General features: G+C 46.2%; 1 protein-coding gene across 1 annotated transcript; it reads right to left on the bottom strand.

Moving 5' to 3' along the window:
* Positions 1-6,579: 6,579 nt before the first annotated feature.
* On the bottom strand, positions 6,580-12,947 carry LOC127347284 (aspartic proteinase Asp1-like). Its single transcript, XM_051373490.1, has 7 exons — positions 12,944-12,947; positions 12,611-12,839; positions 7,496-7,729; positions 7,233-7,380; positions 6,944-7,140; positions 6,792-6,859; positions 6,580-6,698 (listed from the first exon to the last, which is right to left on the bottom strand). Exons 1-7 carry the CDS (start codon positions 12,945-12,947, stop codon positions 6,580-6,582), a joined length of 999 nt encoding a protein of 332 aa, XP_051229450.1.
* Positions 12,948-13,372: the final 425 nt, after the last annotated feature.

Raw genomic sequence — 13,372 nt, forward strand, 5'->3', positions numbered from 1 at the left:
TGGTGTCAATGGATTCAGCAGTATGTGAGTCGTGGTAGTGTTGGTGTTAGAGTAAATGACGATTTTGGGCATTATTTCCAAACGCGTAAGGGGCTCATACAAGGAGACCCTTTATCCCCGACCCTTTTCAACATTGTCGCTGATATGCTAGCAATTATTATAAATAGGGCCAAAGAGGATGGCCAAGTGATGGGCTCATACCACGTTTAGTTGACGGCGGGGTGTCTATTCTTCAATATGCGGATGATACCATTATTTTTATGAAGCACGATTTAGCAAAGACGTTGAATATGAAGTTGATATTGTTTATGTTTGAACAATTGTCTGGGCTTAAGATCAATTTTAATAAAAGTGAGATTTTTTGTTTTGGTCAGGCCACCGAGGTGGTAAACCAATACAAGTTTCTTTTTGGCTGTGAGAATGGTTCTTTTCCTTTTAAATATTTAGGCATTCCTATTCACTTTCGGAAATTAAAAAATAGAAAATGGAAACCTATTGGGGATAGATTGAAAAGAAAATTGAGTAGTTGGATAGGGAAGCTTTTATCTTATGGGGATCGATTAATTCTTATCAATTCAGTGCTAACAAGTTTGCCAATGTTTATGCTCTCATTTTTTGAGATACCAGTGGGGGTGAGGAAGAGGCTAGACTTCTATCGATCACGTTTCTTTTGGCAAAGTGATGGGCATAACCGAAAATATAGGTTATCTAGATGGAACATTATATGCCGACTGAAGGACCAGGGGGTTTAGGGATTGAAGTTTTATTGTTAAAAATAGATGTCTCCTTAGTAAATGGTTGTTTAAATTAATAAACAAAGATGGGGTATGGCAGAAATTATTGCGAAACAAGTACCTAAATTCTAAAACCTTGTCACATGTTATAGCTAAACCCTTTGATTCACCCTTTTGGAAAGGTTTGATGAAAGTTAAAGAAGAGTTTTTCAGCCGGGGATCGTTTAAAGTTGGACATGGCAAAGATACTATGTTTTGGGAAGATACGTGGTTAGGTGATGTTCCTTTAGCTCAGAAATATCCGACTCTTTATAATATAGTTGACCGAAAACAAGTTTCGGTGGCCGATGCCCTACAAAATCAACCACTCCAGATAACATTTCGGAGAACTCTAACACCCAACAAGTGGGCGCTTTGGTTAGAGCTAGTGCATCGTTTAATGCATGTTCAATTATCTGATGATAAGGATGTTTTCGTTTGGAATCTTACAAATTCGGGTGCTTTTACTGTCAAATCAATGTACCTTGATTTGTTAGACGATGACACAAAGTACCTCAAAAAGTATATTTGGAAGATAAAAGTGCCACTAAAAATCAAGATTTTTATGTGGTTCCTGCATCATAAAGTTATTTTAACAAAAGATAATCTCGCTAAACGTAAATGGCAAGGCTGTAAGAAATGCGCTTTTTGTGACAAAGATGAATCTATCCAGCACTTGTTTTTTTGAATGTCCTTTAGCTAAAATCATATGGAGCATTATTTTTATGACTTTCAGTTTGCCCCCCCCCAAAAAACATTACAAATCTCTTTGGTAATTGGTTAAGCGGTATTGCCAAGAAGGATTTGGTTCAAATTAGGGTGGGAGTCTGCGGTGTTCTTTGGGCTATTTGGAATATGCGCAATGATACTGTTTTTAACAAACCGACAAAACAACCTTTCTTGCAGGTTCTCCCTATGGTTATTCACTGGATCCGTGGTCTTATCTCCAGTCCGAGGAGCAGCGGGATGTCATGGAGTATGGGTGCAACCGACTGGAGACGGTAGCACGGGATTTCTTCAGCCGGTGTGGGTGGCGGCTTGATCATAGGATCACTTTGTGATGCCGCTTTTGTCTTTTGCTTTATTTTTCTTGCGTTGGTTGATTTTCAGATCAACTTGACATGAGACTGAGTTGTAATAAGGTTAAAACTGGACTTGAATAAGGTAATAAAGCAGCTGTATGCATCTTTTTGATGCAGAGGCTGGGGCACATCCCCCATTTCGAAAAAAAATATACATAAAAAAGCATGCAAGTTCATGGGGTGTATGGTAGTTTCATAGTAGAACAAAGTTTGGTAGAAATCACATCAGGTGGCTTGATTGGAGAAGTGAACTGAACTAACACACCCTGCTATGTGCAGGACCGGCCTGCGGACACGCAGGCCGTGTCGCCGGATGTAGCAGGGGCTACTCCTGCGACGGAGGCAGGGCAGGCGGGGGCCCCTCTTGCTAACCCTTCCACTCCCATGACCACTAGGAGGAGTGCGGCCAATAGTTCGGTGGCATCCCGTTGCGGACGGAGGAAAGCGCTGATCGCCTGATGCGGGCGGGTATTTGGAACCTGCGGGGTTTTGGCGCCCCTGGGTGGAAATCCCAGATCCGTGAGTTCCTTACTCGCAAGCACCTCGATTTGCGGGGTTCCAGGAAACGATCAAAGCCCAATTCACCACCGCGGATCTGTTGGGCATTGACCCGCGAGGCCGATTCACATGGTGCGATGTTCCGGCTACGGGCTGTTTCGGGGGGATGCTCCTGGGCGTTAATGAAGACTCATTCGAAGTTCTAGGGTGGACTAAAGAAACCTTCTTCATTAGGGTTGATGTGGGTTAGCTAGACAACAATGCGAAGTGGGCATTTTTCATTGTTTATGGTCCAGCTGACCACCGTAGAATGCTTGAGTTCTTAGGTGAGCTCACCCATGCTGTTGACGCCTGCGACCTTCCCCTGGTTGTCGGCGGAGATTTCAACCTTATCCGAGGGGCGGAGGACAAGAACAATAGCAACATAGACTAGCCAAGGGTGCACCGTTTCAACGAATGCATTGCCAATCTAGCTTTGCCCGAGATCCGCATGTGGGGGGGGGGAGGGGGGCTCTCGCTACACCTGGACCAATAAGCAACTGAACCCAGTCAGGTGTGTCTTGGACCGGGTCTTTGTATCTCCTGAGTGGGAAGTGTTTTTCCCGCTTTGCCCCTTGGTTCCGATCACGCTCCGCTAATCCCAAACTCTAGGGAAGAGTTGAAGAAACATAGCCCGCGCTTCTTCTTTGAGCAGGCCTGGCTGGAGAGACCCGACTTTGTTGAGCTGGTTTCGGATAAGTGGCGGGTTTTTGAGGAGTCATTGGGTCCCTCGATCCCTCGACCCGATCGATGCGTGGCAGCAGATCTCCTCAGGTATTCATCAGTACCTGAGATGCTGGGGAGCCAACCTGGGGAGGGAGGGTCGCGACCTCAAGGAGGGTATGCTTGCCCAAATCTAGAGCTTGATGCTCAGGCCGATACCACATGTCTAGATGACGAGGGATGGGCCCTCCGCTATCATCTAGAAAGCCAGCTCACTCACCTGGCCTGCATCGAGGCAGCGGAGTCGTTTGAACTGGCTGCTTAAAAGGGACGCCAATACTGCCTTCTTCCACGCGATGGCGAATGGTCGGAGGAGGAAATGCCTAATCTCCAGATTGGTCTTGGAGGCAGGTATCATCTCGGAGCCTCGTGCCCTCCAGAACCACATGTATACCTTCTATCGCAACCTCATGGGTGCAGAGGGAGAGGCACGCGTCCTCTCACTTGCTGCAACCCTTTGGGACCAGTTGGGGCGGGTATTAGAGGAGGACAACGATGAGCTCATGCGGTCTTTCACCGGGGAGGAGCTTGAAAAGGTGCTCGCCAGCATGAAGGTCGACACGGCGCCAGGACCGGACGGGTGGCCGGTGATCTTCTTTAAGAAGTTTTGGTCCCTTTCTAAACCGCACATCCTAGCCATCCTCAATGGCTTCGCCTTGGGACGCGTGGATATTGCAAGGCTTAACTTTGGGATCCTTCCTTTGATTCCCAAAGTTTAGGGTGTGGACGATATACGGCAGTTTCGCCTATTGCGCTCATTAATGTGATTTTCAAGTTTGTAGCCTAAGGCCTAAGCTATTCGCATCTCCCCTATAGCTCATCGCACTATCAGTCATTCGCAGTCCTCCTTCATCAAGGGCCGTCATATCCTTGAAGGGATCGTCTCCCTTCAAGAGATCATCCATGAGACTAAGTCTAAGAAACTCAGGGGAGTTTTTCTTAAACTTGACTTTGAGAAAGCCTTTGATCGTGTCAACTGGCAATTCCTTCGTGAAGTATTGCTAAGGAAAGGCTTTGACCCGGGGTGGGTTCATCGTGCCATGAGACTGGTCTCGGGAGGCCAGACGGCGATCGCGGTCAATGGGGAAGTTGGGAACTACTTCCATAATGGCAGGGGAGTGCGCCAGGGGGATCCACTCCCCCCTTCTCTTTGACTTCGCGGTTGAGGCTCTTGCTGCCATCCTGCATGCAGCTTCTAGGGCTGGGCACATTGCAGGGGTGATCCCACACCTAGTGGATGGGGGCGTCAGCCACCTGCAATATGCGGATGACACGATCATCATGATCCAACCAGATGCGCAAGGGATTGCGACCCTTAAGTTCCTACTCCTCTGCTTCGAGAATATGTCCGGGTTGCGCATTAATTTTCACAAAAGTGAGGTCAAGGTACTAGGGTCCTCTGACCAGGAACAAGAGGCAATCGCCAACATGCTTCATTGTAAGTGGAGCTCGTTCCCTTTCACTTATCTGGGCTTGCCCATTAGCGACAGATCCATTGCTGCAGTGGGGTCCACTTACGTTGAGGGTGGGTCAGAGAGCAGACTCTTGGATGGGAAAATTCATGTCTTCCGCGGCTCGCCTGACTCTGATCAACGCGTGCCTCTCCAACCTTCCCCTCCACGCCATGGGGGTATATCTCTTAGGGGAGGGTATACACTCTGTGCTTAGGAAACACCGGGCTTGAGTTTTCTGGGAAGCCAATGGCCCGTGGCGCAAGTACCACTGGGTGAGGTGGGAAGCGCTATGTAAACCTAAGTCACTGGGAGGACTGGGCATCATTGACACTAGACTCATGAATATCTGCCTGATTACTAAGTGGATCTAGAAGCTCTATGCTGGGGAGCAAGGGCTTTAGGCAGAGATCCTACGGAACAAGTATCTTAGGACGAAGGTCCTCATGGCGGACTCCCACAATCCGGTTCACAATTTTGGAACGCTATCCAAAAAATCAAAGCGGTGTTTCGCCTAGGAGCGAGACACCAGGTGCGAAGTGGATCCTCCACCCTCTTCTGGAGTGACTGGTGGCAAGGGCAGGGATCCTTATGCGACCGGTTCCCGCCGCACTCTTCTCCATTGTGGCGGAGCCACAAATCACGGTGTCTAGGTGCCTCCGCGCCACGGGAGGGAGCATCCAGTTCCGAAGGGGTCTGGGGCCCGCTAACGGAACGACCTTAGATGCCTTATGGTGTCTATTGCTGGGACGCAATTGTCCGAGGGCCAAGACGTTATCTCCTGGGCCTTGGAACTCTCAGGAAAATTCTCGGTCAAGTCCTTATATAGGAAGCTTTTCCAGGGGACGCCGCGTAAACACTTTAGTGACATCTGGAAGGTCGACGTGCCCATGAAAATTTGTATCTTCCTATGGCAGCTCCTACGGAAGCGCCTACCATCGAACGACAATATTCACCGTATAAGGAGTCCATCGTCGGGGCGATGTGCCCTTTGCTCGGAGGCGGAGGATACCGCTCACATTTTCTTCCTTTGCCCACTGGCGAGATTCATGTGGAGTGCAGTTCGGGAACTGCTTGGTGCTCTTGGAATCCTACCTGTTTTGTGGAGCTATATAGGATTCTTGATAACCTAACAGGCCAAAAGGGTTTTGTGGATTTGTTGCGCGTCCCTTTGTTGGGCTCTTTGGAACATTAGAAACAAGTTTACCATCGAAGGGACCTTCCCATCCCAACCAGCTCACGGCTTGTATAAAATGTTGTTGTACTTACAGGTGTGGAAGCCAGTGGCTAGGCGGCAGGATCGCGAGGTGCTGGAGCTGGTGACTGGGAGACTTCGCTCGCTCCACGCCACCATCAGGGATCGCCCGGCGTGAGGAGTGCTGCTGGCGGCCCGAGCTACCTTTTTCTTATCTGTTTTACCATGGTTGGACTCGCTGTTCTTGCATGTTTGGAGGTTGCGTTGGGGCGTGACCTTTTGTATCCGTGCAGCGATGGTGCCTGCTCCCATCTGCTTGTGTGCTTGTAATCTTATGACTTTGTGTGTGTCGGTGTGGTTGTGTTATGCGTACTCTGCCAGTTAAGGCTTCATTAATTTAAAGCCGGGCTCATTTCAAGCCTTCCATCTTAGTAACATACCTGTTACAGTGGGACTTAGTGTCAACCAGGAAATGCAAGTTTTCGGTCACATCCTTCCTCTAACAACAAATCAGTGTGTACTACTGGAACTACAAATAGGGATTTATCACACACGATGAACAACTGACCAGGAGAAACAATGGCAGTGTGCTGACGACAAGCCCAGTAGTAAATTAAGTAACCCATGTAAAGAGCATCATCCTTTTCTTTGGATCTTAGTTAGGAGCCTAAAGGCACGCGAAACCTAGATAACAAGACCACACCGATAAATCAGGCAGAACCCCGCTTGGTATCATACGTCATTTATTCTTGTTAAGGTATGACCTCTCAAGTTCTACTTCCATCTTCTATCCCGCAGCATGGAAGCGTGAGCTTCAGTTAGAGGCGTGAACCGATGAGTGGTTGAGGCCCAGGCAATTCGTCGCACAATGCACGGACCCATCCGATCTGTGCTCCCTCATTGTCATAAATCACAACATGGTTCTGCATCATGATGTCTGCACAACATAATGTTAATGTGGAAATAGTTAGAAAGGTGCATGGTGTCCGAAGCTCCGAAGGTGGAAATGTTTGACAGAAGAACGTCACACCCCCAATTATGTTAAAGTCGTGAATACCATTCGCCGATCCATTGAGGATACCCAAGCACACATTCCCGCTTTTCTGCGATAGGAAAATTCAAGCTTATTAGCTGATGATCTGCCATCGATCCATTTTGGGTAGTTAGTGGATGAAGGATTACCGTGTGACAACAATATATTTTTCAGGAGAGATCTCCACGGTGGCCTGGTTATTCCCATGGGCAAAGGACCATTCGAGTGGTTTGAATTCATTCTTGACGTCGTCAATAGACTGTATTGGCTCGTTGCGTCCCCAGCATTTAGGAAGCGCAGAATCGGTCACCTCCCAAAGTGATGAGCCTTGGAGAGTGATATCCACCTGCAAGATCCAAATTAGTGATATTTCTGCCTAGGTAATTAAGGACTCTGATCAAATGTATGTATCCGAGGACGCTGTGATGTGAAACCTACAGCCCAAAGAAGGCGCGCGTATGCATCCTTAGGCACGTAGGAGTAGGTGCTACCACTATCAAAGACAGCATCCATCGGTGTCACGCTAATGGGGTATTTCTGTTGTACCTCGAGATTCAATGTTGATCTGCCAGGTGAGTAGTAATTCCTGAAAGGCAAAAAAACTTGGACGGTATTTTGAGGTGTGCACCCAAATGAGAAGAAAAACAAAATGTACATTCTTATTTTACATGCAGGTTCTACATATTGAAGTGCTAGCTTACCGGTACTCCTTAACCATGGGAAACCATGTTACACCAGCAGAGGGAATCCTGTCCCTGTCGCGCCAAAAGAAGAGGAAGCCCCCTCCATGGATACCGAGGCAGTGGCCGAGGACATTCTCGTCGATCATCCCTTGCAGCTTGAGCTGCGAGACAAAGTCCCTCCTTCCCTTACCGATACCGAGGACGCCGTCCACGGGCCTCTTGTCCAGCCCACCTTCCTGGTCGTACCCACAGTGTTATAAAAGCGACAAGCAAATAACGAAGAACGAAACAAGAACACACGTAGGGGACACAAGATTTAACGTGGAAAACCCCTTCCAACACAGAAGGGGAAAAGACCACGGGCGCCAGCCAGCAAAACTTCATTATATCGGAGGGTGTTTACAAACGCCGTGGGTTATCTTATAATCTGATAAACCCTAGCCGGCGGCTTACAAGATGTATATATAGGCGGTGCCAACGATCCGTACCGTACCGCGGGGGGCTGCCGGCCTCGCTCCGCTCGTCAGAAGTTAGCCTCCCTTTTGTATATGAATTTGGATCACAATACAACAAACTCCACCTTGAGACAAATTCCATCTTGTAGCATGAACTTCAACAATCTCCTGAACAACAAAGGAAAAACACTTGCTGGCGCCAACAGCCTCTTGGGCTAAACAGTTATACCAACCAAGCTCGAGCAAAGCTCAAACTTGGAAACAGGAACTGGCTTTGTCATCATATCAGCAGGATTATCATGAGTACTTATCTTGCATACCTTCAGTTTACCTTGAGCAACAATGTCACGAATATAATGGTACTTGATATCAATGTGCTTTGTCCTCTCATGGAACATTTGATCTTTAGTAAGGTATATTGCACTTTGACTGTCAGAAAACAATTTAATGCAAGAATCATCTCCAGAAAGCTCAGCATACAAACCTTTCAACCAAACAGACTCTTTGCCAGCTTCATTAATTGCTATATATTCTGCTTCGGTCGTAGATTGGGCAACAACAGATTGTAACGTTGCCTTCCAACTCACAGCACATCCACCAACAGTGAACACATAACCTGTGAGGGATCTTCTCTTATCCAAATCGGCAGCAAAATCTGAATCCACATAGTCTACGAGTCCCTCACCGGTCTTACCAAACTTCAAGCAAGCATTAGATGTGCCACGAAGGCACCTGAAAATCCACTGAACAGCTCTCCAATGTTCTTTACCAGGATCAGCTAGGTATCGACTAACCAAACTCATAGCGTATGATAAATCAGGACGAGAACAAACCATGACATACATCAAAGAACCAACAGCACTAGAATATGGAACTCGAGACATGTACTCAATATCTTCATCAGTACTAGGACATTGCAATGCTGACAATTTGAAGTGAGAAGCAATTGGTGTACTAACAGACTATGCATCATGCATATTAAAACGATGAAGAACTTTCTGAATGTAATTTTGCTGACTAAGAAATAACACACTAGATTTTCTGTCTCTTGTAATTTCCATACCTAGTATTTTCTTAGCAGCACCAAGATCCTTCATCTCAAACTCACTACTTAACTGTGACTTTAAAGTAGTGATCTTTTTCTTGCTCTTGGCAGCAATCAACATATCATCAACATATAACAGCAAGTATATTGGTGATCCATTAACAAACTTGATATAAACACAACTATCATACTTAGATCTCTTAAACTCTTGTGCAGGCATAAACGAATCAAACCTTTTATACCACTGTCTTGGAGACTGTTTCAAACCATAAAGGGACCTCTTCAACTTGCAAACAAGATCCTCCTTACCAGGCACAACAAAACCTTCATGCTGGTCCATGTATATCTCCTCCTCAAGCTCACCATGCAGAAAAGCAGTCTTTACATCTAGCTGCTCAAGCTCAAGATCACGCATAGCCACAATACCAAAGAATGCACGAATGGAACTATGCTTCACAACCGGAGAGAATACATCATTATAATCAATACCTGGAATTTGGCTAAAACCTTTTGCTACTAACCTTGCCTTATACCTCGGAGGCTCATTAGGAGACAAACCTTCCTTTCTTTTAAATATCCACTTACAGCGGACATCCTTCTTTTGTTTAGGCAAGGGCACAACATCCCATGTGCCATTCCTGTCAAGCGATTGCATCTCCTCTTGCATAGCAGAAATCCACTTCACGCGGTCAACGGATGCAACGGCCTCAGTATATGTAGCAGGTTCAGTATCATGCTCCACCTGTTCAGCACAACTCAAAGCATGATGAACAAGATTACATTCTTCAATTAAACAAGGACGTGGACCTTTGTTACGCCTCGGTCTATCAGCAACAATGGAACTATTTGTTTGCTGCAAAACAGGTGGTGAGTGTTGAACAACAATGTTATCAATTTCAGCAACATCATTTTCTTTCTCCTCCACGTGCTCCACCTGCACGCTAATCCTCTGTTGTTCATCATCAGAATTATCAGAAAAATCAACAGCATTAGTAACATCTGTAGATGAACTCTTATAAAACATAACAGCCTCATTAAAGACAACATTCCTGCTATGCAAAACTTTCTTAGTTTCAGGATTCCATAACTTGTATGCCTTAACTCCCGAACCATAACCAAGAAACACACACTTAACAGCCCTAGGCTCTAGCTTTCCATTATCAACATGAGCATAAGCAGTGCAACCGAAAACTCTCAACTGTGAATAATCAGCAGGTGAACCAGACCATATCTCAATAGGAGTTTTCTTATCAAGCGGAATACAAGGTGACCTGTTTATCAAGCAACAGGCAGTGGAGGCTGCTTCAGCCCAGAAACGTCTATGCATACCAGCATTAGACAACATGCAGCGAGCCTTGGAGATGATGGTTCTGTTCATCCTCTCCGCCACACCATTCTGCTGAGGAGTATATGGGATGGTGTGGTGCCTGACAATGCCTTCGTCGCTGCAATAATCATTGAAAACAGTAGAACAAAACTCCATGCCATTGCCAGTACGAAGCAATTTAAATTTCCTTTCTGTTTGCTTCTCTACCATAACTTTGCACTTTCTAAAAGCATCAAACACATCAGATTTATGTTTCAGAAAGAAAGGCCACACTTTTCTGGAGTAATCATCTATGATAGTAAGCATGTAATTTGCACCACCAAGAGAAGTCTTGCGGGAAGGTCCCCACACATCAGCATGTACATAATCTAAAATCCTTTTAGTGGTATGAACGGAAGCATTGAATTTAACTCTTTTATGCTTAACAAAAATGCAGTGCTCACAGAACTCAAACTTACTCAAATTGCAGCCATCTAGCAGGTCTCTCCTGTGCAATTTTGTCATGCCATGTTCACTCATATGTCCAAGACGCATATGTCACAGATTAGTTTTACCAGGTTCATCAGGAATAACAGCAGCAACAATACCAGACAAAGTGCTACCTCTAAGAACATATAACTTTGCAGAATTCATATCACCAATCATGTGAACGAGAGAACCTTTTGATACCTTCAGAACTCCGCGAGAACCGGAGTGTTTGTACCCGTCAACATCAAGGGTACTGAGAGAGATCAAATTTCTGGCCATGCCAGGTATGTGTCTCACATCTGTCAGAGTGTGTGTCATGCCATCATGCATCTTGATCTGAACGGAGCCAATGCCCACGATCCCACGTGGGTTGTTATCTCCCATACGCACAACATCTCCACTCTGCACAAACTCATAAGAACTGAACCAGTCTTTGTTACAGCAAATATGAAACGAACATGCAGAATCAAGGATCCACTCATCATTACCACAAACACAACCAGCAAACACAACTAGGCAATCGCCATCAGAATTATCACTGGAAACAACAACAGCCTTACCATCACCCTCAGATTTGTTTTTCGGTTGGTAACTACCGTTTCTTTTCTCTTTGTTTTGCAACTTCCAACAATCATCAATATTGTGGCTAGTTTTCTTACAGTACTTGCAGAACTTACCATCTCGTCCCTTGGACTTTGAGCGAACTCTGGCGGTCTTGCTCTTATCTCTGTTGTAGTTGTTGTAGTTGTTGTTTCTGTTCTCGGTCCTGCCTCGGACCTGCAGTGTTTCTGCCTTAGATGACGAACCCTCTGCCTGCACCATAGATTTCATCTTTTCCCTCTGCTGGAGGGCCTCATAAACTTCGGCAAGGGTTAGTTCATCACGACTGTATAAAAAGGTGTCTCAAAAATTCGCAAAAGAATTAGGCAACGAGACTAACAGTATAAGATCTAGATCCTCATCATCATATTTTACCTCCATGGATAGCAAATCAGAAACGATCTCTTTAAAGATCGATAGGTGATTCATCATTGACGCACCTTCTTGCAGCTTGTGCGAGAACAACTTCATCTTCACGTGCATCTTACTGGTTAGATCTTTGGACATGCGGATCGATTCCAGTTTCAACCACAGCGCCGCTGCGAATTTCTCAGCCAGCACTTCCTGCAAGATATTGTTGGATAGATGAAGCTGATTTAATGAAAAAGCCTTACGGTCTTTCCTCTTTTCATCGTCGGTCCAGGTCTTGGTATCTTTCTTGCCAAAACCATCAAGAGCTTCATCCAGATCAGAAGATTGGGTAAGTATCGCCCTCATCTTCACTTGCCACAGAGAAAATCTCGTGGTGTAATCCAGATGCGGTAGATCGAACTTCAAAGAAGACATGTCGCAAAACCCTAGATTGAAACACGGGCTCTGATACCACTTGTTATAAAAGCGACAAGCAAATAACGAAGAACGAAACATTAACACACACAGGGGACACAAGATTTAACGTGGAAAACCCCTTCCAACACAGAAGGGGGAAAAACCACGGGCGCCAGCCAGCAAAACTTCACTATATCGGGGGTGTTTACAAACGCCGTGGGTTATCTTATAATCTGATAAACCCTAGCCGGCGGCTTACAAGATGTATATATATAGGCGGTGCCAACGATCCGTACCGTACCGCGGGGGGCTGCCGGCCTCGCTCCGCTCGTCAGAAGTTAGCCTCCCTTTAGTATATGAATTTGAATCACAATACAACACACAGCTGCACACATGCATAAGAACAACTGGATCATTAATAATTTGCGCCTACCAAGTACGTAATGGTCATTTAATTACTTTGAAGGTACCCAAGAGCGAAGTTGAGGCGGTCATTGGTCGTGGGGAGGGAGAACTTGTCGGTTAAGAGCACGCCCAAGGACGACTCACGGCCGAGGTAGCCTGACAGGTAGTTGCAATGGTTTGGGTAATTGGTGCAGTCGTGCTTAAAGCCCACGTCCCAGTGCACTGCGACGCAACGCTCGTCTTCGCATAGTACCTTGTTGCTCCATATGTTGGTCGGTACAGATCGTGCGGCACCTGCAACAAAAATCATCAAGGAGGGACAACTGGACAAGATCCATGGTGTCGGTTTCATGTTTGAAATTCTTCATCATACTCTTTTCATAAAGCTTCCTCCTCACGCATTTCACATCTAACAAAGAAGACACACGGAATAATTTGCATGAAACTACCAGCAGTTGGCACTGATGATCCTGCTGCCTAAGCGCCCGGATGCGGCGGCGCTGGGTGACTACATGCCGATTAGTCTGATCCACATCTTCGCCAAGCTGGTGGCAAAGACGATGGCTTCTCGGCTAGCACCTAGGATGGAGTCGCTGGTGGATCGTAACCAATGTGCGTTCATTCGCAAACGGTGCATCCATGACAACTTTATGTTGGTACAACAGACAGCTAGATTCTTACACGGACGAAAGGAGCCGCGGGTGATGCTCAAGCTAGATATCGCTCGTGCGTTCGACTCGGTCTCGTTGGGGTTCCTCATGGAGATCCTTCGCAAGATCGGGTTTGGACCTAGGTTCCGCGAGGTGGTGTCCATTTTGCTCTCCACG

The sequence above is a fragment of the Lolium perenne genome, chromosome 4 (assembly GCF_019359855.2).
Source record: "Lolium perenne isolate Kyuss_39 chromosome 4, Kyuss_2.0, whole genome shotgun sequence".
Taxonomy (NCBI): Eukaryota; Viridiplantae; Streptophyta; class Magnoliopsida; order Poales; family Poaceae; genus Lolium; species Lolium perenne.

What these genes read in the sequence shown, in the direction of transcription:
- LOC127347284 (XM_051373490.1), bottom strand. An exon ending in CCCATGGTTAAGGAGTACCG is followed by an intron (nt 7,381 to 7,495) that starts GTAAGCTAGCAC and finishes TTTGCCTTTCAG; the next exon opens with GAATTACTACTCACCTGGCA. An exon ending in AAATATATTGTTGTCACACG is followed by an intron (nt 6,860 to 6,943) that starts GTAATCCTTCAT and finishes ATCGCAGAAAAG; the next exon opens with CGGGAATGTGTGCTTGGGTA.